This window comes from Zalophus californianus, chromosome 9, assembly GCF_009762305.2.
Source record: "Zalophus californianus isolate mZalCal1 chromosome 9, mZalCal1.pri.v2, whole genome shotgun sequence".
Lineage (NCBI taxonomy): Eukaryota > Metazoa > Chordata > Mammalia > Carnivora > Otariidae > Zalophus > Zalophus californianus.
This window is the reverse complement of record NC_045603.1, coordinates 91,408,094-91,433,029: the sequence shown is the minus strand read 5'-3', so window position 1 is coordinate 91,433,029 and position 24,936 is coordinate 91,408,094. Positions and strand designations below refer to the sequence as shown.

The following is a 24,936-nucleotide window of genomic DNA, read 5'->3' as shown; positions in this document are numbered from 1 at the left end:
TGGATGAAAGAAAGCTGAGCTTCTGGGACTGTCTCAGTGCCCTAGACATTTAATTAATACCAGAATCACGAACACACTTCAGTCTTTATGGAATAGGGAAAAGTGCTTAGAAGTGAAATATCAGCAAAAAGGGCCAAGAGGCCTCCCTGGCAGAAGCAGTGTCATATAAGGGTTAAGGACAAAGGGTGCGGGAAACAGGGTTGGGATCAAATCCTGCCTCCAGTTCTTACACCTCCCCCTTATCAGTTTCCTCATCTGTAAAATAGTAATAACAAGTACTTCATAGATTCGCTGGAGAATCAGAAGCAGTAATGGAACACACAGTGTTCCAAAGTGCCTGACCCCCCAATAAACGGTATAATGCCAGCCTCCGCTGAGGGAATACTAGAAATGTTCCAAAGAGAGCTCGGTTTTCGCCTCGCCCCACTAGCGGCCCCTGCCGGCCCGGGTCCCTCTGTGTCTGACCCCTACAGCCGCCTCGGCAAAGCGCCCCAAACTGGACGCCCCTTAGCTCCGGATTTCCAGGCGGCAGCGCGGAATCACTGGGCAAGGGGACCCGCGACTACACAACTATCTCGCCCACGCCATTTGCACCGAATTTATTAGAACGCGGCCCTCCACTCATCTCCCTCCTCCAGTCAGCCCCACGGGAAGCTCAGAAAAGGGCCTTTACTCGAAAGCTAGGGCTCATCTCCCGGCTGCGACCGGGTCACACAACACTGCCTCCTGAGCAGCAGCAGCAGGATGCTGCCCCGCGCCCCTGGCCGCACTGCGGGCTAACTCCTGCATCTGCGTGGTCAGGGGTTCCAGCACCGCCGCCGGGTACTCGGGCCGGGACGCTCACCCGCTCCTTGCCACTAATAGTGCAGCCCGTCCCCGGTAGAGCAGCGGCCGCGAGCTAGGCCCCGCCTTCGATTTCGCCCGCGCTTTGCCGCCTTCATTCGGCGTCTGAACTTGGTCACCTCCTACTCAAACATCAGCAAAGAAATAAAATATTCATACTCGGCAGCACTCCGGAGCGCCACACCGGGACTGCACTTGGCACTTTCGCGCCATCCCACTCCCGCGTTCTGAGGGGGCGGGCCTACGGCGAGGAACCGCCCCCTCTGTCGCGCGACCCTCCGATCCAATCGGAGGTAGCATCAGCTAACCCTAATTTGCATAGAATCTTCTCTATATAGGCTCAGGGACAGAGGCCTCCGCTGCTTAGAAACCATGCGCAACTTTTGCGTGGTTACATCCTTACCCCAAATGGAACCCAAATCCTAGACAGGATCCAAGTCTGCATGTGCACATTATAGCGAGGTCCCCACCTGGTACCGCGCTCGCCAGACTACGTCCCAGGGGAGCGGTGCTGGGTCCCCATTGCGAGCCCTACGGGTCATATACCTCCCCCTCCTAAGCCCCAAGCCCGCCGTCTGCAGCCCGGAGCCACCCGCCAGGGCAGGAACTTCCACGGCACAAGGCAGGGCTTCATCTGACACACCTAGGTCCCACATTCACACAGTTAAGTAGAAAGTGTTGGCTCTTTTCCTGACGTTCTGAGGGCCCTTAAAAGGGCCTTTTAGAGATTTGAAGAAAAGCCGCAGACTGCTCAGCCGCCGAAGCCGTACAAGGTGCGGCCCTGGCGTTTCAGCGCGTACACCACGTCCATGGCGGTGACCGTCTTGCGCTTGGCGTGCTCCGTGTACGTCACCGCATCGCGGATCACATTCTCCAGAAAGACTTTCAGCACTCCCCGGGTCTCCTCATTAGATGAGCCCAGAAATGCGCTTGACACCACCTCGGCGGGCGAGCCGGCGGATGGCGGGCTTTGTAATGCCTTGGATGTTGTCCCGGAGGACCTTCCGGTGGCGCTTGGCGCCTCCTTTTCCCAGCCCTTTGCCACCTTTCCCGCGACCAGACATCCCGGTGAAAACAAACCTCGATCCAGAGAGCAAGCCGCTAACGGTCGTGAGAGCGTAGACCAGGGCTTATAGTTCCTGGTAGCGGACCTGTTTGAAAACCTGAAGAAAGTGGGCGGAGTTCTAGGCCCCAGGTGATTTTTGTCTTTCCTCTAATAATGAGTGAAGGAGCCGTAAGCACAACAAAACTGATTTTGGGGAAAACTTTTATTTTTCCCATAAAACTGAGGAAAGAGTCAATGGAATTTATATTGCGTTTTCTCAACGCTTAAATAAAAATAGACCAGATCCTTTTGGCGCTCGTTTCCTCCCTCCCCTCCCTCCTTCCCATCTCTCCCAGACCCCCATCTCTCGCGTGCGAATTCTAATTATTTTTCAAAATGAATGCGTCCATTAACAATACCATTCCTAAAGTGATATGAAAATGAATAGTAACCAGAAACGCGTAACATCTGGTTAGATTTCAAAGCAATTGTTTTATACCTTTTCATCTATGGATCTTAAGTCACTAGTGGGGGGGAGAGGAAATTTTTTAGAGCTCTTTTTTCTCTTTTATGACCCCCGTAAAGAAAGAATTAAAATTCTTTCAAAAAGTCTAACCTTACCCCTTCTTCCCCTCTCCCAGACTTTTCCCTTTCAGAGGCTTGTGCGCCATTTGCAGATTATCTGGCCTCCACTGCGCGCCCCTCCAACCCCGCGCATATTTGCTCTTCAAACAAATAACGACTTCTATGGTTATTTAGTTGAAATATCGTAAATTTCGTCTTACTGCATTCAAACCCGAGGTTCTCACATCTCCCACTTTCAAAGTTCTTAAAAATATTAGACGCCACGACGGTAGCTTTAAAGAGTGATTTCTACTGCAAATCGCCCATCAGGAGGCTCTCAATCCTTTCTTAAGAGAATCCCTGAACAAATACGAAACTTTCAATAACGTCACTGCTCTAGGATACAGGACTCTGTCTTCCCAAAAGGGTTTACTGCAATAAAAGGTAGCAGTATTTAGAGGATGATTCATAACTCTTTGCCCAGCATTTAACATCTGGAGGAGGGAATATTTTAGTAAATTATGCTCCCTGTCCCGATTCTTGAAAGATAAGCTTTTCCAGGAAAAGCTTTATAGTAAATATTTGTATGTATCTGAATGCTTATAATTTACCCATCCTTACCCATCTGCATAACACAGAAAGTAATTTTTATTGTTAAAGATAAATTAAAAGAGCCCTCAGAGGGGTGCCTGGGTCACTCAGAAGGGTTAAGCCCCCCACTCTTGATTTCGGGTAGGTCATGATCTCAGGGTCATGAGATTGAGACCCAGTGTGCCCCCCCCCCACCCCAGCCGGGAGTCTGCTTGTCCCTCTCCAGCTCCCTCCCTGCTCCTCCACTCTCTCTCTCTAAAATAAGTAACTCTTAAAAGATCCCTCAGAATACTGTTTGTATGGCTGCAAAAAATCCTGAATAGTCATATTGTACTACATGATTTTCATCTTTGACTCACAGGGAAGAAGAAAGTCTATCAGATCTGGAAGAGATCAGGATTCTTACAATGGTAAATTGGTTGATTATATTTATTAAGACTAAAAAATCGAGGTTAGAGCAAATTTTTCAAGTTAGAAATCATTCTTGCTTACAAGAATAAAAGGAAAAAGTGTTCAAAATAATAACAGTAATTATTAAAAATTTCCCTTGACATAGGCAAAAATTTAAGCAAAATTTGCAAAACTCATATCAGGAACATGTTAATAACTGCATCAGAAACTTGTATGTCCATTTATCTAGCTCATCTAGCAGTTATTGGATGCTTACTAATGTATTTAATCTTCAAAATAACACTTTGGGATAGGCACAGAGCTTACCCAAGGTCAATGGGTAAGTGGTAGAGCCAGGATTTGAACCAAGGCAGTCTGGCTCGAGGATGACTGACTGACTTAATCATGACAATATGCTGCTTCTCAACTCCAAAGACATTTATTGAGTTCCTACTATATACAAGTTCATCAGTGTTCTACGCAATAAGGACATGTACAGAAATCGCTGAAAATGTGATTTCCCTGAAATCAGATCTTTATTAGGATGGTGGGAGGGTAAATTTTACTTTTAAAATGGTTACTATAATCTACATAAAATGTCGCTTATTTTAATGTGTTTACAACACATAGAGTAATTGTATAATTATGGAAAATGTTGAGGTAACTGAAATTACATCAATGAATTAGTAAAAAATAATTTCTAATTAAAAAAAAAAAACAAACTTATTTTGTTCCAAATGCTATGGCTCTGCAATTTGAGTAAGGACAGTTGCTACCGTTCTTCTTTAGTCTTTTCATGACCTCTGAGCGTCGCATGTGCAGTAGAAGCCTGGAAAAAGGGACAGCCAAGTGCCGTCACAATGTCTTACGCGACGTTATTTACCTCTGGGCTCAGAGTCGCCATGGAGAACATGATCAGTCCCGCGGTGATCATCACTAAGGAGAAAGCCAAGACCAAGACTCCGTGCCTCAGAGACTGATCTTGCAGCCTCTCCCTGGAACCCAGAGACTCTTTTCAGGCTCATAATCTCTCCCTGAAATCCAGAGACTCTTTTCAGGCTCATAATCTCAAAAGACAGATGTTAAGTTTTGGCTAAGAGAGCTTGTTCTGCAGTCTGGGAAGAAAGCATTCACGTCTAGAGTAGCACTAGTTTCGCAGGCCCTAGAAGCTAAGATTGGCAACCTGTGAAAGGCAGAACTGCGCGGGGAGTTCAGTGTCACCTGGTCTGGTTAAGAAAGTTCAGATGGCCAGTTCAGTGCGAGGCATCTTTTGGAGCCAGCTCCCCACACTGCTGGGTAGCAGCAGGCGCATCTGGGTTTGCAGGAGACAAGGCGCTTGTTTAAAGAAACGGCAGGTAGAGGGGTACTGTTGCCCACAAGCGCGGTGTCTGGAGTCAGCTAAGCTGGCTAAGGATAATACATAACGTGAGAAAATCCACCTAGGGGGCACGGCACCGTGGGACACAGCACCGTAGGGCTCATCTTGCGACCTCAACTGCTTGAAGCATTTCTTGCTTGAGTGTTTTTGTACTTGTACGGGTAGCTCTTCCGGATTTTTCAGTTTCTAACCATGGTTCCTTAATTCTTAAGACGTTCTTGTCCCAGGAGCGAACTTGGACGTCGAAATCTCTGGAGCCAAAAAATTCAACGGAGGCCCCAAATGAGGAACGGTCCGGTCCTGGGTATTCATATGAGAGGCTATGTAAATGAGGGCTAGGAGTTTGCTCTTTTGACTGGACAGAGCTGGAGAAGGCGGTCCCTCCGCCAGGAGCGATGGTTGGGAGCGGAGCCTGCCTGTCATTGGTCAATAGAGCCGAAGATGTTGCTGCGCCCAATGGGAAGGCGCTGCCTAGTGTCAGCAAAGTGATAGAGGCAGTTCCGGTGTTGGTAAATTACATTCACCTACCCAGAGCCGTGTCGCTGTTATTCCTCTCGCAGGAGTTTTAGGCGAGAGCTAAACATGTCTGGTCGCGGAAAGCAGGGCGGCAAAGTGCGGGCCAAGGCCAAGTCTCGGTCTTCCCGCGCGGGCCTGCAGTTCCCGGTGGGCCGAGTCCACAGACTGCTGCGCAAAGGTAACTACGCGGAGCGAGTAGGCGCTGGGGCGCCGGTGTACCTGGCGGCGGTGTTGGAGTACCTGACGGCAGAGATCCTGGAGTTGGCTGGCAATGCGGCTCGTGACAACAAGAAGACCAGGATAATCCCTCGCCACCTGCAACTCGCCATCCGCAACGACGAGGAGCTAAACAAGCTGCTGGGGAAAGTCACCATTGCTCAGGGCGGCGTCCTGCCCAACATCCAGGCCGTGCTGTTGCCCAAGAAGACGGAGAGTCAGAAGGCGAAGAGCAAGTGACCCTGACGCCACCACAGGGGAGCTGGCTTCCCCAGCAAAGGCTCTTTCCATAGCCACCCCGCAGTATTTTTCAATATACTCGATGGTCATGGAAGTCTGCCGCGATCTAGTGGGGAGGTGGGTGGCGAGGGGCCCGCCGAGTCCGGGGCCAATAAAGTCGGTGAAAATCGTGTGGTCGAGAGAGCTATGTAGTCTCGGGGACCTTCCGGATGACCCGGGGGGCAGCCAGGAGACCTCTGGAGCAGGTACTGGGGGGTTGGTTTCTGCCGCTTTGTGGACTACTTTGGTCCGCACCCTCGAGGTGTTTTGTGGGCGGTCGAGGGAGACCACGAAGGACCCACTGGCTGGAGGTGGGCAGAATTGGGATCTCTCCCTACTCTCCTAATGCAAAAGAGAAGCAGACTAGGGTGCAGGGGCGTCAGGGGGATTATTTTTACCTGTCATTCTCAGGGCCTTCACTGTCCTGTCTCGTCTGGGCTGTTCATGGGGACCCAGTTTTGAAGACGCAGTGGGGGCTAGCTGGTGTCGCGCAGGAAGGTGGCTCTCTGACCATACTTTTCAAAAGTATGGGAGTAACTTTCCGTCTTGGAAGAGTGGTTCTGATGACACAGTGCCCAACAGATTTTTCTTAGCCTGATAGCTGTTGTGTTTTCATGATTTGGATATCAGATATTTTTATATACACACTTATGTTCCCATTTCTTTAAAATGAAGGGAACATCCAGTAATATGTGTAATATAGAAGCATGAGTCATAAGTAAATTTGTTCCTCCCGACACTCATGTTGCATAACAGTGCAGTGTCTTTAGTCATGCGTTACTTATGCTTAGGAGCTTTTAAGAGATTTTTTTCATGATGGTCATGTCTCCATCATATTATACTCCTTTGGAAATGTAATCAGTTTGATTTTGCTTCCTAACAACAAATAATCTGCTTGAAGTCTCATGTTCATTCCCTCATTAGCCTGGAGTAATGACCTCGTTCCATCAGTACTGTGGGGGTAGCATTGCTTGATTGTACAGCACTGCTTTCATAAACATGAAATGTGAGAAAATGTAAGGATAAATGACTTTAAGTGCCGGAAGTAATACATTTCAGATCCGGAATCCACATTTAAAAGTTAAATAGCCATCCTATTCTGTCCTTAATTGACCCTTCCATTTCACCCTTTTCTACAAGCTTCATCCTGGCCCACAGGGCCCGCAGCACAGATCCCAGTTCAGATTTCACATCTTTGGTATCATCTTTCCTATGAGTCAGAGTTGAAGTCTTCCTGAAAAAACATTATGGTATTTCTTTATCCTTAGTAGTGGGTGGCCCATTTTCCCACACGGACTTTCTTTATTTCGTCCCCAGTATTTATTGAGCTCTTCAATACGCCATGCTCAATACCAGATGATGGGAGTACAGCTGTGAATAAGGCCAACTAGATTTCCACTCTCTTGGAGCTCACTTCTTTTTCTTGGTACCTGATGACAGAACAATGAACAGATAAGTTAATATCAGAGAAAGGATTCACCTTCAGCTTCCATCAATACTTGTGTCTCCCTGCTGCTTATGCAATGAATGAATGTTGGGATTACTTCTCCCACGTGGTCATCTTTTTGAGGTGTACAAAGATCAGGCTACACGTACCTCTGTTAGAAGGCAGATTATTGCCCCCAAATTCCTGAGGAGAATAGACCCCAAGGCTACCATGGGCAGCATGTGCCAAGATGTCCACAGCTATTTACTGCACTCCCACTTTCCATACAGAAGGCTTCTTCATATGTAAAACAGTCCTAATGTCAATATTGAGGACCGAGACTGTTCATTTATATACACATTAGGCATATATTAGGTGCTGAATAAATTAAAAGAAGCTCCATTTCCTACAAGATAATAGGCTTACCCTTATAGGTTAAGGTATAGGTCACCGTAATTAATAGGATTTTGTTTTGTTTTTAATGCTCAATCATTAAAACAGTTCTCAGTATTATCACTTTGGGGACATGGTGCGCAGTGGAGAAAAAAATGTATATATATATATATATATAATATGGAGATATGCAATGCTAGTTTTGACATTTAAGTCTTAGTTTCCTAAAAGATTTGAGGCACCTGAAAGATTATTACTAAAATGGTAACAAAATAAGAACAAGGATCACTAAGACATTTATAAGAAAAAGGCGATTTTTCCTTTCTCTCTGAAGATTCAGTCGTCTGTCTAAGCCCGTTACCCGAGGAGCAAGACAGACATGATAGAAAGTACAATGACTGCCCCCTTGCCCATACCACCTCCACTGCCCCGGGGATTCTGTTTCCTCTTGAATCCTTCCCCTGACACAAGTTTCCATCAGTCTTTCACCATTTCTGTTTTTGAGGGTTTTTTTTTTTTTAAAACCTGAATAATTTATTGGCAGTTAAAGGTGCATACCTCCTGCAAAATCAATTCAGCCTGTGATCCTTGAACAGATAGTTCTTGCCAAGATATGATTGTTAATTTAAAAGGACAGTATTTCTTCAAGCACAAGACCACGAAGAAAACCTGGGACAGAACTGGGTGGGTCCTGAATTCTGATTTTTTTTAAATACATTTATAATCCATAGTTGTATTTATAGACACACATACTCTCTCCTGCCAAGATAAGCCATTCGTGGGGCAGGCTGTGACTTGGGCAGGATTTGTGCTTTGTTTTTCCTGTGGGGCCAGTCTCGTCTTCTTGTCTCTGAGAACTGGTCTGTTTAGTTTTGTATGCCTGGAACCAAAAGGTTTAGTCTGGCCCTATAATTGGTGATGCCTGGCCTACGATATGCACGCTCCTCACAAATACCCCTGGAATGTCAGATACCATGGTGTCTAAGGACCCCAGCTCCCTGGAACAACACTCAAGTTCAAAGCCACTCTTCTCCTTACTAGTTAGATGATTTTGGAAATGTTACTCAATTTCCTTAAACCTCAGTTTTATTTATTAAGTGGGTATAATAGTAGAGTTTACATCAGTGGATTTTGCAGAGGATTCACTGAGTTAACGTGAATGAGGGCACTAGAGTTCCCCATGTAGAAACATGTTCAGCGAACAGTAATCATTCTTGTTTTTATGTGCAACTGGATCTAGAGTGGGTTGCAACAATTCTGGGACCTACTAAAATAGAAAAACATGGCATTCTAGCAGTCCTGTGACTTTTCTGATAGCAAACCATAAAAACAAGTTTAGTGGCTGTTTTACTAATTACAAGACATGCACAAACAATCTGTAACAGGAGAGAGAGTAATAAATGGTTAAAACTTGTTAACCGGTCAGGTTAAAACCTTAATTTGCATTTCCTCCCTCCCTAAAGACGACCTAGTTTGGAATTAATGGCTTACGTACACCCATACACGGAACCTTTTGATTCAAAAATTTATTGAGTATATATTATGTGTGAAACCTATGATTGATACCCAGCTGTTCAGAAAAATGGTTATAATAAAAAGGTGATTACAATATAGCAGGCTACATGTAAAGAAAGGGAGATGCCCAGGGTGTTACAGTAACAGGGAATGGAAGCACCGGTATCACTCAGCCTGGTGGGGAATGGCACCTGAGACAGGTCTAGGTGTGAGAGTTAGCCTAACATGCTAGAGTGTTCTGGACAGAGAGGCAGCCTGCACCAAGGCACAGGAGTCAAAGGACAATGGCTGCAGTTGGATGTGAGAGAATCTAGGGGATAAGGCCGTTGGGGGGGGTCATAACTAAAAGTAGGCATCCAGAGGGAATATACATACACAGAATATATGTATAGATGTGTAAGCGGATGTATAGAAATCAGCCCAACTGAACAGGGGATGTGGGGATCCATGAGATCTGATGGACTGGCAGCGGAATGGGAGCCACTGAGGACATGGAGGGAGGACATGGCCCAAGGAGAGAGAGAGAGACTGTCAAAGGATGGAGATTTCTCGCGGTTTGGACCTCTGCACTCCTGGACACCCCCTGATTTGCTTGTATTTTGCCGTGTAATTACAAAATGTTCTTTGAAAGTTACTATGTTCTCCTATCCAGGAAATGCTGACAGGCTGGCTCAGCTTACTAATGGAGTTGGAATGGATATGCTTTTTTACCCTTTGTGTTTTCATGTGGCACATGCAGAAGCTTGGGGTCTATATGGTGACAACAAGAGCATTTTCTTTAAAAAGCTGAGAACAATGTTGGTAAAGAACCCTTTAAAAATATGTCCTTTATTATCATTCCATTTAGTTGAATAGTTTTTTTACATGTTTTAATTTTAATTGAAGTTTTAATTTTAAGTAAGTTTTAATTTTAAAGAAGTTATAGAAACAGTGGTGACTTATTAATTCAGAAAACCAATGCAGTTAATTAATTAATTAATTTACTTTCTTAAGGAAAGGTATATTGCTTATAAGTATTATCTGTAGAAAGTTATAGTGATTTTTACTGAGGTATAATTGACATATAACATTTTCAGGTATATAACATAATGATTCGATATTTGTATATTTTTCAAAATGATCACCATAGTAAGTCTAGTTAACATCTATCAGTATTCATAGTTCCATTTTTTTTTCTTGTGATGAGAACTTTTGAGATTTACTCTCTTAGCACTTTCAAATATGTAATACAGTATTATTAATGATAGTCACCATGCTGTACATTACATCCCCATGACTTCATTATTTTATAACTAGAAGTTTGTACCTTTGACTCTCTTTACCTATTTTGCGCAACCCTCCCAATGCACCCCCAGATCTGCCCACCACCAATCTGTGGTCTTTATCTAGGAACTTGGTGTGTTTTTTTTTAATTCCATATATACATGAGATCATACCGTCTTTGTCTTTCTCTGTCTGACATATTTCACTTATCATAGTACCCTCTAGGTCCATCCATGCTGTCAAAAATGGTAAGATGTCATTCTTTTTTATGACTGAATAATAGTTGTGTGTGTGTGTACCACATTTTCTTTATTCATTCATCTATTGATGGACACTTAAATTTTTTTCACATCTCAGCTATTGGAAATAATACTGCAGTGAACGTAGGGGTGCATATATCTTTTTGAGTTAGTATAATGTAGGTATTTTCAAATGTTTAAAACAAGAGAAATTTGACCCAAACAAATCAACTTTTTTTTAATTAGCTAATGTTTAGTTTCCCAAGGGAGGGAAGTGGACCTAAGAGGAACAGAAAAAAAACAAACAGAAAAGCCAAAAAAAAAAAAAGAAAAGAAAAGAAAAGAATAAAAGAAGAAAGGGAGCCAGCTGGCTTTAGGCAGATACAAAATTACCACTGTAAAGCTTTATTCTGTTTTCTCTATAAGGAGAGGAAAGAAAGTTAGGTGTTGAAAACAGATTTTAACATACACATACAGAAAAGAGAATGGCAGCACTTTTGGATAGTAACACGGGTCCCTGATAATTTTATCAAGCCCTGAAGTTAAAAGGCCAATACTCCTTGACTCTAATTTATGGAAGTGAAGGAGGGATAAGCCCTGTATTCAGTTAATCTATTTTTTAAAGACAAATCAGACCAACCAGTCTGCTCATGAGGGTTTATTTGCTTTCTCTTTTAAAGTACTTCTCAATGAACTATCTTGTTCGTGTCGAAAGCCCATGTAGCAACCGCAACTCTAAAATACCCCTGCCTGGTGAAATCGTGTTTATTAGGGTGAGAGGTGTACAAATTCTTGTGAAAATGAGAACACGTGAAGGAAACAAGTGGTTGGCCTGGAAGAGGTGCAGTTTGAGATTGTGACAGCTAGGGAAAAAAATCTGGTTTATACAAATGGGTAATTTCTGATCCCCATAACTTGGCCAGGGGCTAGTCATCCCCGATCATAGGTCCAGACAGACACAACTAAATGCACCAGTCTTCAGGGACACAAAGACAAGAGTGAGGCAGAACTCTTTCTCTGATTGAGAAATGGCAACCCAAAGCCAAGTTTGCCCTAGGGTCGCTGGTCTGAAGAGCCCTGAATGCCTCAGTCCTCAGGAGGTTAGCTCGAAAACAGACTGGTCAGGCTTTTGTCCACTCTCTCCCTATGGACCTTGCCTCTCAGGACAACACGAAATATCAAGCAGGCTAACAAGCAACGAAACCAGAGAATAGAAGACTGAAAACCGTTTCATCAAAGAATACTAATGTGATCAGACAATCAAAAAAAAAAAAAAATTCCAAGAGCTCTTCTTCCAGGGGAAACAAAATTAACTCAACGCTGAAGCTTCAACAAAATATAGGGACTCAGTTCAGCATGAACCTACCTCCCAGTCCTGAGCAGGTGGCACCTTATCCAGAGAGAATCACAAGGGGTCTCAGATGGGTGCAGTCTTACTGAGTTGAGAGTCCTGGTCCAAGCAATGGGAGCTTTAGCCGAATATTTTTGTCTGTGCCCACCAGCAAACACCACGAGGGATACAGCCATAGTTGAACAAGTTGGGGTTTTGCTCTTTGCAGCGCGGAAGACACACACTGTGGGGCAATGTGGGTGTCTCACTAAGAGGTTGTTAGAAAGGATTTATTCTAGATTTTCGGTTTTGTTCCGTTTGTGTTAGGGACATTGCCTATGACTGCATGCTGCTGTGGGTAGGGCTAAGTCTATGATTTGGTAGCTTAATACATTTAATAAGGTGTAAAGAATGAAGTGAGGCTATAGCTGTAATTGGTGAATCTGGCTAACGCACATCGGGCTGTTTGGGCATGTTTGTGGTTTGGATAACTTTTGTGCTTTTTGGGTTCGGAACATGATTACAGAGTAGTCTTGGTTTTCTTTTGATTTTTCACGGTCACAGAATGGCCTTGTCTGGTGTTGCTGTGCTGTGACATTGTTTATGTTCCACAGGACAGCATGGTGTAACTGTCAGGCCAGCTCCTAGCAGCACCAAGGCCTGGCTGAGAGTCCAGGCCCGTTACAAGCTGTCACGGGCTGCCTTCCTCTTTCTCGATAGCTAAAGAAAAAATGGAACACCCAGAAGAGGGCCTGCTGAGCCGTGGAAGTAGACAAGGCCATCTCAAGACAAATGTTGGCAGTGTCCAAGCACCGTGCGAAAGAGAGAGAGCTACTGTCCATGGGTATTTCATTTCTGTACTTCAACCATCCAAATCCTCTAGCGACATCCCCTTGTTCATGTTCGTCAAGGAATTTTTTATCTCGAATTTATCTTTTTGTGTGTGTCTTTGTATAGGGTAAGAATGTTCTGGTTTCTTTAACATGATAATCCATGTATTGCTAATCGTAAATGATGTTTTAAATGTAAGTTTATATTTTATCTATATATACTTATATATAATTTTTATATATTTAAGTGTATATACTAAGTAAATACCATGACCTCACTTTCCTCCCATCTTCCAACATCCTGCTCCCCGTTGCCTAGCCCAAATACAAATCAGTAAGTTTTTCTGATTTGAACTCATGTCAGGACAAAAAAACATTCAACTCAATAAAAATCTATACATTTATTTATAAGCTTGCAAAGCCTCCATTTTTTCATGCATAAAATTGGATAATCAGATCTATGCCTATCATGAAGCAGTTGGTGACGAGTGTATGGTAAGGGCTCAGTAAATTACTGCGACTGTTACGATCATTACCCTATATTTCCTACATGGCTTTTTCTCTTTCCCTTTTGTGTTGCCATATCTCTGGGTCGGTGTTGATGATCTGTACCCCCTACCTGCCTACTCCCTCTGCCTATTTCAGGTTTCCATGAGGTTTTCTCCCAGGGACTTCAACCTGAGCTTGTTCCACACTAGCCCGGTTCCCTTCGTTCTACCCCCCACTCCCTAGGTCTGAATTTCTGCTCCGTTCATGGTGTACTCTGCGCAAGTTATTTAATCAGTCCATGCCTCCATGGACACAGCTGTAAAATGAAGGAAATGACAGTAGCTGCCCCACCGGGTTGCAGGAAGGACTGAATAAACTAATGCACATAAGGCAGAAATACCAGGGACTACATTCTGATTTCACTTGCTGCCTCATCCCCTGTATCACACAGATGACCCAGGCTTGTGCTTCCTGTCTCTGAACTAGATCTTCAGCTCCTCTCCTCCACCCTCCTGTGCTAGTCGGAGGGGTCTCCTCACGCGTCTCCCAGCTCTGGTCTTTCACCCCGCAGCCAGCCTACCCCTTGCATCACAGCCCTGGCTTCATTCTGAAACACAGTTGTTATTCTGGAAGTGCATTATATTTACCATGTGCCAAACACTGCTCTTGAGAAGTTTTACGATGTTAACTCATTTGTTACCTCTTTCATATAGTATTTATTTATTCCATAAATCTTGTATTTATTCACTAAATCAGGAGCTCAATCAGCCAGGATCCTGCCAGGAAAGAGATGGCACACCCAAATACGGTGATCTGAGAAATGTAATAATGGGATTATTTACAATGATGTGAGTAGTGTGCAGGGAAACCACAGGGAGGGAGGTTAAGGGACAGCTGGGCTCCATGACCACCCCTAGGCTTGTTGGAGTGAAAGGAGGGAGTTCTCACCCGACCTGGTAGGAGAAGGCTGTGTGGAGGGGGCCTGCATGACAGAAAGAATCAAGGGGCTCTAATCTAAGACAGCCATTCAGGTTCCCATGACCTCATTTTCCTCCCTTCCTCCAATATCCTGCTTCTCATTGGCCTGCCCAAGTGAAAGCCAAAAGACAGAAAAGGCCCCTTGATCACTACATACAATTCAGCCTCCTGGGGCCATAGAACAGAGTGGAAATATGTAAACAGAGGGGCTCTGGAGGGCCAGACCTCTTAGTCATCCAAACACGAAGTGAGTAGGCACCCACTGCCATAGGGCAAGAGGGGAACTGGGCCTTGCGTGGCGTGACAAAGGTCACCCCCCCCAAAACCCTTGACCTACAGAGAGGGCTAGCAAGAGCAAACAGAGCAGATGAGATACCCATGTTCCTGAAGCTTTCACAAGAGTAGAGCTTAAATTAAGTCTATAAAACTTATAGATTCCAGCCTATTCTGCTGATTTTTTTTCATATATATTCCACTCACCAGCCATACCAAGCTACCTCCTGTCCCTTCCAGCAGCAGATGCAGAAACACAGGGAACTCACACCCATTCTTCTTTGCTTCAGCCCCTTGAGTAGAACTAACCCCATGTTTAATCTAACTGCAAAGAAGTTTGGAAATTGTAGAAGAACCGTTGGAAAATTTTAGTGAGTACCACTGTCTGTCAGAGTTTCTCTCAGAGCAGCTTTTGCTTACCTTCTACTTAGCTTTGGTCTCGTTAGCGTACTCCTGACATGGAGACTGCCAGTCAACCAGCGTTCTCTTGAGATGTTTTAAGAACAAAAATGACTGCCCCAAAAGCCTTTTATCATTAGCTCGTACACATAAGCTAACGGTGCCTAACCGGTTACCTGGCAGAAGGAACTTGAGAAATACTCCATTTGTTTTTGTCAGAGGAATTGGTGCTAATAATTTTGTAAGTAGGTTGTGACAGGAGATTGGATTTCCTCGCACACACATGTGCCAGTTGTGAATTTCTTGCCTCTGAGCCCCACATTCAACCTTCAGTACTTGCTCTGAGAAAAGAAGCAGAATTCCTTTAATCATTTTTTCCATTTTGGTAAGCATGCTAGTCTCTCAGTAGAAGGCACTGGAACGACTTGGCAGGAGGAAGGGACAGCTCTTGTTGGCTCAGGCTGCCGGTGGTAGTGGTGGGTAAGCTGTGAGGTGTGAGGACATCAGATGGCAGTCTGCCCCAGCCATGTGTCCAGAATGCATGGTCTCTCTGTGACCCAGCAGCCCCACCTCGCTCTGGGGACTGCCTTCCTGCAGCCTCCCACCAGGGAAACCACACTCCAGGCCTCTGGCCTTCAGCAGTGCCCAGAACCCCGCACAGGGCCACCTTCTACAGCTGATCTCCTGTGGTCCTTTCCTGGAGGTCAGGGAGTGTGACCGTCTACAGTGCAGAGTTCACACTACAAAGGCAGCATTGAGTCATTGTGACAGAGACTATAGGGCTCACAAAGCCCCAAATACCATCTGGCCCTTTACAGAAAGTTTGCTGATCCCTGTTCTTATCTAATAGTGGAAACAAACAAATAAAAAAAACAAAATAAAAAACCGAATAAACACAAAGTATCTATTTAAATGAATTGTTCTAATTTTTTTCAGAAATGTGGTATTTTCATGCCATTTTTTACTTTTTTATGTTCACCGTAAGTTTTTTCATGAACATGTATTTTATGAATAAACTCTCAGAGTATAAATACGGATTTTAAAATCGCTCCTCCTGAGATCTGGGTTACTCAGCACTAAGAATGGTCATAGGAGAAGCTGGATTTGTATTTGCCTGCATTTTGATTCTATCACTCGAAAAAGCCAACAAATATTATTTGAAGGTATGGAGTTTTTTGTTTTGGGTTTTGTTTTGCAGTAAGTCCCTAAACATGGCAACCTTTATCAACTCCCAGAAAAAAAACTCCAACTTTCATAATAGCACGGCCTCTTCATTTGTGGGTAGTGTATTTTATAAAATCAGAGAAGATTTCATAGCTATCTATATTCGTGTTTTCCCCCTCTCCCTGCCTGAACTTTGGCTGTTAACCTTTCTTTTCTTTACCTTATTCCCCATTTTATTGGAGTCAAGTTTGCTGGGTGCAGTGGTAATGATGGAGTTAATTCTGTTTTTCCTTGGACTCTAATTTTTCTTGAGAGTCTACGGGTATAAACACTATTGGATTCTAATTTTCCTCTGCTATGCAAATCCTTAAAGCACTTTTTTTTTTTTTTTTGCATCTCACAGCATTCTTAAAGTGTTAATTCTCCTAGTTCTGTTATTTATCTCCTGTAAATGCAATATAATTCTTACTAAATAAGGATTCATGATGGTAAATTGCAATAGTAGACAGCTTATTTTTAGGCTTCAGATGCCCAATGAGGGGAAATAATGTTTGAAGAGAGCAACAGGTCAAGGAAAAACAATGTATTGGGGAATCCATGGTCTTTTCTTTGCAAACTTATTTTTAAATGTTTTTCTCTATTTGGTTGCAGCACCGTTTAAGGTAATCAGTTGATATTTAGTATTTTTAAACCTTCAGAGAAAATATTTCAATTTTGTAAAAACTTAAAAAAGGCTTAGATTATAAGGTATGATGAATTAGGTCTTTACTGGCACATGGCATAGAATAGCTGTCAGATTATTTTTTCTAAATTGTTCATTAGCACAGGTTAAATGAAATAAATTCTTTTAAAAAATTAGTATTGGTAAATACTGTATTCAAGGTATAAGACAGAAGTGATACAGACATTGATGCTTTATGTCTTAAAATTTCCATAAGGACCCTGAGGGTAGCGACCTCATCTGATTTTGCTTGCCGTTATTTTCCCAGCACCTAGCTCACAGTAGGCGCTCAGTGACTATGTGCAGAATAGATAGTTTGACTCACACACCTCCCCAAGCCCTCAGGTAGCTCATTCCACCAATCACTCTTTTCATTCTCCAACCTGTCCCTCTCTCCTGCTATCAGCCCTCAGCAAACTGGAGCATGCTGATCAAGCAAAACCCCTCCCTCTGCTCACCCAGTCCTTAGGCACCTGCCCTCTGTGCTACCTAATTTCCTTCACAGCCAAACTCAAAAGGCATTCTTAGAAGAGAACTGTGGTAGGGAGAGTTATTTTGGTCTCACAGAAGTCCTATCTCCGACCTTTGCTAAAAGCCCTTACTTCCAGGGATGTAAAGAACAGAAAAATTTCTCCACAGCTCGTTTATACCTTCCTAAACCCAGGAGTAGGTGTGGAGACATTATCCATAGCTCTGCTCGGTGACAGCTCTGAGTTCTGGAAGTGCTATAAGAAGGTCTGTCCTCCAAACTGATTCTAGCTGAGGAACATTTTCATGTATTAGACCTGCTGCAGTTGGAATGGAAGACAACATGAGTGTGCAGTTCTATATGGGGTGGGGATTGTGGCATCTTGTAGCCTGAAGAATTACTTGAAGTAAAAAGAAGTTTAATATTAAAAAATGTCTCCCAACTAGGTATAAATAAAGCAATAGTTTATAAAAAGCACAAACTAGAATATGCAAATGAGAATTGAAGCAGAACTTTGGATGTCATCTAGGGCTTTATGCTGATTCTACACCATGGCAGAATACTGTTGTGGTGATCGTTAATTCACATTTTATACCTTAAAGCCCAGGGAAAAGAGTAAAAGGAATTTCAAAATGACTTTAAGGGGCAGTTAATGTATAATAAAGTGACACTTTGAGAAGGAAACAGTATTGAGCCATATTGTCTGATTAAAGATTTATATCAAACTTAGCAGTGATCCATTTTTTTGAAACCATAACGTAAATTATGACAACAAATTCCTACTCAGAATCTACCCAAATTTTGAACTGCTGATTCCCCTTTCCTGCAAATACAGCTCACATATGAATGTGTCAGATTTTACAAATGTTTTCAGAAAATAAAACAAGCGATACTAGAAGATGACTTTATGATAAAACTGTGAACAGCTTCCTTAATAAATATGAACAGAAATCTCGGAAAAAATACAAATTGCAAGCAAGAACATTAAAAATATTGCAGACCAAATACCAAAGAAAAATTGTTTACATTTAAATTATAATACTGACTTGATGATGATGTAACTGTGTTCCATCCTTGCATCTAAATGGTAAAAGGTTCAATTCACTTACAGGCCTAGCTAGAATGATTATACTAAAAAAAAAAAAAAAAAAAAATCCAAAGTGACCTATAGGCTGCTTTGACAGGACTTGCTTTAATCTGGAAGAATGACTTCCAAGAAAAGTCTCACCCACAAAGGATCTCAGAATAGAAATCTAAAAATCCATCAAGGAAATCACCTGCAAGAAAATAAAAGCCTTATTGTGTTATTGTACTATCTTTTTAGGATACTACCAATTTTTGATGACACGGGATTCACATGAAAGGTATTGAAGATACAATGGAAAGTAAGAATAGGTATGCCTATTTTAAACCCAATGTACACATCGTCTCATTGTGCATGTGCGTGTGTACATCTTTGTTCATAAAATATTCACACTTTGGGCCACTGGATAATCCACACAAATCATTAGCTTCAATACTCTCATCCCAGGATTACTGACCAGCTGAATTAGTTATTAAAAAACTAAAGAAAATGGTATCAATGCAAATTAACAGTACTGAGCATTCTTCATTTTATGTCTTTTAATAATAAAAACTTACACAACTGACAAATTGAACAAAGTAAAAGTAACTTTTTCTGGCTATCTAATAATTTAGACATGGTTTAAAAGCTTTCACCCATCAATTAGTGTCAGCTTACAGAGCTCTGGAAAAATAAACAATCTTTGAGGAAAAGACTCATGTTCTATGCAATTAATAACCTCTCAATTTCTCCAAAGCCAATATGATAGTCCATTAAGGAAAATAATTCTCTTTTCTTTATGCCTTAAAATTTAAAACTTAGTTTCAATCATATTCTTAATAAGATTCTCATTGTGTACCAGCAACGGTAGTTCCTTAAAACACAATTTTTAAATACTTGCTTCTTTTCTGCCCATAACAGATACCATATTTATATATTATCAGTTAACACAGAGGATATCTTGGTGTAGAACATTTATTTATTTATTCCACGAAACACTCAAAGTTTAGGTCAGTGGGAAATAATTTTAATCAAAGAATTGTACATTTTCTTCCCACATATCTTGCTTTGTATTAGGAAATGACACTGAGATCCATTTCACTAAAATATTACAAAATATTTACAAGAAAATATTAAAATAACTCAAACACAAAAGGCAAGATGGGATAAAATAAACCTTTTTTTTTTTTCCCAGAAATCTCTACTCCAGTGCCCACTGCACACAAGAAGAGAATCAAAACAAGTAAGTAACAAAAGATTCCCCACCCCTAGCACAAGTTTCCAAAGAACTGGAGAAGGGGAACAAATGGGATGAAATGGTGGTACGAAAGGGAATGGATGTTAGCAGCACTGCTTCAATAACCAATCTATTCTGAATGAAATAATCCTCTCTTATATGCAATAAATTCTGAACAAGGCTAAACTTTAGGATATTCCTTGAACTGAAATTTAAAAATACCCTGACAGTGAAAGTCGCTCTTTCACTAAGTTTAGTAAGAGCCTCTTTCCCCACGAACCACTGATGCGAACAGAAACCTGCTGTGGCATTAAAAGCTGTCACAGGAGCCCTTCCATTTCTTTCATAAAAGCTTCATAAACATCATCCTTAGTCTGCACTGAGACGGGAACAGATGGACCAGATTTGGGAGCTGCTTTGGCAAGAGGCACAGCAGAATCATCCTCTGACTTTCTTTGGGGAGCAGCAGTGGCCCCTTTATTCTCCCGACGGACCCTCAATGCAGTGGGCACGAATCTAGTAATCTCTGCCTTGGGATTAGTGATCTGTGGCTTGGCACTGATGGTTGCCGTGGCTTTCTTCTCAATGGTGGCTGCGCTCGTATCATCCGCCTTGGGTCGCTGAATCAAGTTGGGTGGAGCACTTAATACCCCCGGGTTCGGCAAGGGAGCTGGTGGGAAAAGCCCAGGTGGGGCAGGTCCAAGTGGAGGCACCAAAGGTGGGCGCATCATGCCGGGACGAGGTGGAGGGATACCTAAATGAAGGAGAAAACAGGCAAATGAAGACTACCAGAATAAATTTTAACTACTATGAAGGATGTGAAAAACATAGGTTGACAATTTTTTAAGAATTGGCATTTGCAGGAAATACGCTAAAACCATGCTGCTTACTATCTGAAACTCAGGAATACATTTTGATAGTAAGGAATATTTTATTATGAAATAATATTCACTTTTGGTCTGTACCCTGTACTTAGGTTTTCTTCCTTTCTGAGTAATGTACTATTTTAAAATAGAAAGCTGTCAACACCAACTGGTTTCAAATATGATTTCAGATTTGACAGCCCAAGACTCTATTCTAGCTGTATAGTGCAGATGCTATCAAGGCCAAGATTGGGGGTTTGATTCTCATGCATCATTTACTGATTTCCACACCATTCCTCCCCTGAAAAAGGTAACCCAATGGGCAGGAAATGGAATTTTAACCATCAGAGGACATGAATGTAACTGATCACAGTAGGTTACCGCCACTGGGAAAGAATTCATGTCCTTTGATGGTTCAGACATACTGTCATCATTTACCCAGAATTGCAGATTTAATTTTTTTCAAATGCCACTTTTAAGACCAATTATAAAATGTCAAATTTCATTTAACTTAAGATACTACTGCTTATACAGACTCATAATTACTCCAGATACCACTGAGAGTCCAAGCTGGGGAGTTTAAGAGACCTTCACATTAAACTGGGACAGTGTAATAAACCAGAAATACACCTACCACATGTCATAAGAGCACAAGGAAATCTGCCTTGTAATTTCAAACTTAAAGTCTGTACTCATGCAAATATATGGAATGACTTCACAATTGCCCCCCCCGCCCCAACACCCTACTCAAATGGAGAATTTAATCCAAAGTGGTCTCTGCCTGGGAAAAGTCCCTCACATGACAGGCAGAATCCAGTGCAAATACCCTGTGGAAGAACTCAACTTCAACCTAGGCCAAAAGCAATTAAAAAACATCATTTTAGGATACCCTTTGATTTCAGGATACTGAAATGTGAAAACATCTCTTAGAGCAGATGAAATACATAGTGGTCAAGTTTTTGTACTAGAAATCAAAAGCTTCACCTGGAGGTGCAGGGGGAGGTAGCCTTGGTGGGGGTCCCCGAGGAGGAGGGCCAGGAGGCAGACCTGGAGGTGGACCTGGGGGAGGGCCAGGGGGTCGGCCTGGTGGTGGGCCTGGAGGCAAAAGTCGGGGTAAAGGCCCTCGGAGTCCCGGCATTCCAGGTGGTCTCAGGAATGGAGGAGCTCCTGAAAAGAGAAAAATGAAAAATATAAGAGACATACATACGAAGTCTTAACTATGGTATAAAGGTAACTCAAGTGTGGTCTGACTTAGCATTTTACCTTGAAATCAGGTAACTTCAAAAACTGATCGAAACATAGGTAGAAAAAGAATTCATTCAACAAATATCTGAGCACCAGAGACACAGAACTGGATTTGTTATGGATCATTTCTCTTTATTTGCCAGTACTGACAAAAAGCATAGCTTTTTTTTTTTTTAATAGCACAGCTGCGCTGGGCTAGAAACTGTACAAAGAGAGGAATTCTTAAATGGTTCCAAAATAAGCTGAAAATGGAATATAAAGCAGGGTGTTTTAAGGATCCTCCCAGGAAACACAGGAAGACAGAGGCAAGTATGACTGAAGATGATATAAGACAGGTAATGTGCTTTTGCACCACCAATCAGAAAAGGATGAACTCAATGAAGAAAACCTAACTGGACAACTACAGGATGAAGGACTATAAAATCATAAGTAACCAAGAAGTTCAAATTTCAAATGAACTTCTCATTCTTATATGCCAAAGATTATATTAATACTGATCCCTTTTGTCTCTAAAGACTGACATCCAACAATTCCCAACCAAAGAAGGATGCCTGCTAGTATTTACTGTGCCCCAGTCCCATTAGCTATCAATTTAGAATTGGGTCAACTTGTCGCATTTAAAAAACAGTACTGAAGAAACCCCCAGTTTCATACTCCTCTGCCTGCTAACCTCAGAACTAGAGAACCCTAAAAAGAGGAGAGCTTTGTAGAAAAAGATGGCTGTCAAAAGCACTATGAATTGCAAACAGTGCTGTAGGAATAAACAAACTGCACTTACCCTTTATCTCTCCGTGACTTATACTAGGAGAAAACAAAACATCGATACTAATGGTGTATATCTTTGGAACGACTTCATCCCTCTAATCACAGGTAGACTTATTTATTCACAAGGTATCAGAGCTGACTCACCCGGAGGTGGTCCAGGAGGAAGGCCCGTAGGTGGTCCAGGGGGCCGTAAGGGCGGAGCCGGTGGTGGTCCAAGAGGCGGCGGTCCTGGCATGGGAGGTGCTTGGATCTGAGAAGGAGGAACAGACTGTGGGGGGGCCTGCTGCTGTGAAGAAGCAGAAGATGTACCATCAGAAAGAGATTCTTCTTTATGCTGTTTTTGTGATTGCTTTTCTGCTTCAGAATCATCGGAATCATCTTCATCATCATCCTCTGAAAATTCTTCTACTTCCCGTCCCTCCTCAGGGATTTCCTGACCTAAAAGAAATAGTAAACCAGGTAAATGGAGTTGATTCATTTTTTATAGCCCACAAAGTAGCAGTGTCTGAAGACACGTGCTCAATTAAGTGCTTTCTTAAAATTAACAACTAAATAGCCTTCTTCAATAAACTACTTGGATATGGAGGCATCAAATAGTATTCTACTCACCTATGCTAGTGGAGCCCAGGGAAAACAAGCCCAGGCTTTAGAACAAGAAGGACCTGGATTTAAATGCCAGTTTAACCACTTACTAGCTGGGTAACTCTGGGCAGCTTAGAATGTCTCCAAACCTTAACTTTTGTAAAACACGGATTACTTACTTACTTCAGGGTTGTTGAGATACTAAATGGGAAAATATACATAAAGGAACTGGCAGGAGTAAATACCCGAAAGGTGATTTCACTACTCTTTCCTTGTCTTACCTGCCATTCGAAGCATCATGGCTTGAAGAGGAGTCAGCTCCTTCATGTTCTTCTTTTTCTTCCTTGATTTTCCAGGCATATCTGCAAATCTTACACTCAGACCTAAGGGGTGGAGGGAGAGAATGGGGTGGATTAGGAACAACAAAATTCAGCAAATGCATACTATATAATACTAAAAGCCCCAGGCAGGATTGCTGCCCACTATTTGGCTGAAGTTAAGTGCCGGGAAGAGTCAGCCATATAAAAGATAGAGTAAGAAGTGCCAACATATGCTGGGTAAACATATGCTATTGTGATTTAAAAATCTATAAATTTCAAAAATTTAAAGAATACTATTAACATCTTTATGCCAATAAAATTGGAACACCCAGATAATACACAATTCTCTAGAAAAATATACACCACAAAAATTGGCCACAGAAGTGCTAAGACCAAAACATATAAAACTGAAATGGTAGTTTAGAAATCTATTTTTAACCTGGCCCAAATAATTTTATAAGGAAGTTCAGCCAAACATTAAGTTACAGAAATTTCCTGTAGAAGGGCACAGAAAAGATGGAATGCAATCCAGAATTCATGAAGCCAGCACAACCGTGGTACCGAAACTAATCTACTGTAAACTACAGCTGACTACTGAACAACATGGGTTTGAACTGAGTGGGTCCACTTACGCATGGATTTTTTGTGATAAATATAGTACAGTACTGTGACTGTATCTTCTTTATGAATTCTCAACATTCTTTTCTTTTCCCTAGCTTACTATTTATGGCAAGAATGTAGTATATAATACATGCAACATACAAAACGTGTGTTAATCGATGGTTTATGTTAACGGTACAACTTCCGGTCAACAATAGGCTATTAGTAGTTCAGTTTGGGAAGGACTCAAAAGTTATGCAAGGATTTTTGATTGCACAGAAGGTCAGTGCTCCTAACCCCCGTGTTGTTCAAGGGCCAATTTTATAACCAAATTGAACCCAACAGTGTTTTAAAAGAAAAACACATCATAAACATGTAGGGTTGGTCCCAGAAATGCAAGATAAGGTTGAACACTAGAAAAGCCATGAATATAAATCATTACAATAAACAACTTAAAGAAAAAATATAACATCCCAAGAGATACTTAAAAATATTTATAATAAAAACTCTTAGCAAACTAAGACTAGAGATTTTTATCTATTTTAGTTATTTAAATAATTAATATATTTGAGAGAGAGAGACCGCAAGAGCAGAACACAAGCAAGATGAGTGGGAGAGGGAGAAGCAGGCTTCCCGCTGAGCAGGGAGCCCAACGTGGGGCTCCATCCCAGGACCCCGGGATCATGACCTGAGCTGAAGGCAGATGCTTAACGAGGGGACCTTTTCAACCTGGTAAATCAGGCTATCCGCTAGATGCTATTAAACATCTTGCTAAATGGTACAATATTAGGAGCAGTCTTAGTTGGTAAACATTTACAAAGTTCCATGTGGGCAGGGCTTTAGTTTTGTTTACTTTGTAGCCTTTGTCTAGGAAAATTCCTTGCATATAGTAAAAATTCAGTGTAAACGTTAGATAAATGTCAAATCACAGTAGGAGAACCACTTTAAGC

General features: G+C 42.3%; 3 protein-coding genes across 4 annotated transcripts in view; 1 reads left to right on the top strand and 2 right to left on the bottom strand.

The window, feature by feature from the left end:
* Positions 1-1,594: 1,594 nt before the first annotated feature.
* LOC113922552 (histone H4) lies at positions 1,595-1,907 on the bottom strand. The gene is given in 2 exon segments (XM_027594572.2): positions 1,595-1,753; positions 1,755-1,907. Coding segments are annotated over 2 exon segments (312 nt in total).
* A 3,343-nt stretch (positions 1,908-5,250) lies between these two features.
* Positions 5,251-5,955, top strand: LOC113922225 (histone H2A.J). Its single transcript, XM_027594188.1, has one exon. It carries the CDS (start codon positions 5,394-5,396, stop codon positions 5,781-5,783), a length of 390 nt encoding a protein of 129 aa, XP_027449989.1. The 5' UTR covers positions 5,251-5,393; the 3' UTR covers positions 5,784-5,955.
* Positions 5,956-19,331: 13,376 nt separating this feature from the next.
* The window catches only part of WBP11 (WW domain binding protein 11), a 15,319-nt gene continuing 9,714 nt past the window's right edge, over positions 19,332-24,936 (bottom strand). The window contains exons 9-12 of one of the 2 annotated variants that reach the window (XM_027594111.1): positions 23,348-23,449; positions 22,629-22,922; positions 21,459-21,641; positions 19,332-20,365 (exon numbers count right to left, since the gene is read on the bottom strand). In XM_027594111.1, the coding sequence (XP_027449912.1) occupies positions 19,932-20,365; positions 21,459-21,641; positions 22,629-22,922; positions 23,348-23,449 (1,013 nt within the window). In that variant the 3' untranslated portion in view covers positions 19,332-19,931. The remainder of the gene's footprint in view (positions 20,366-21,458; positions 21,642-22,628; positions 22,923-23,347; positions 23,450-24,936) is intronic. The other variant, XM_027594113.1, reaches the window with a different exon arrangement.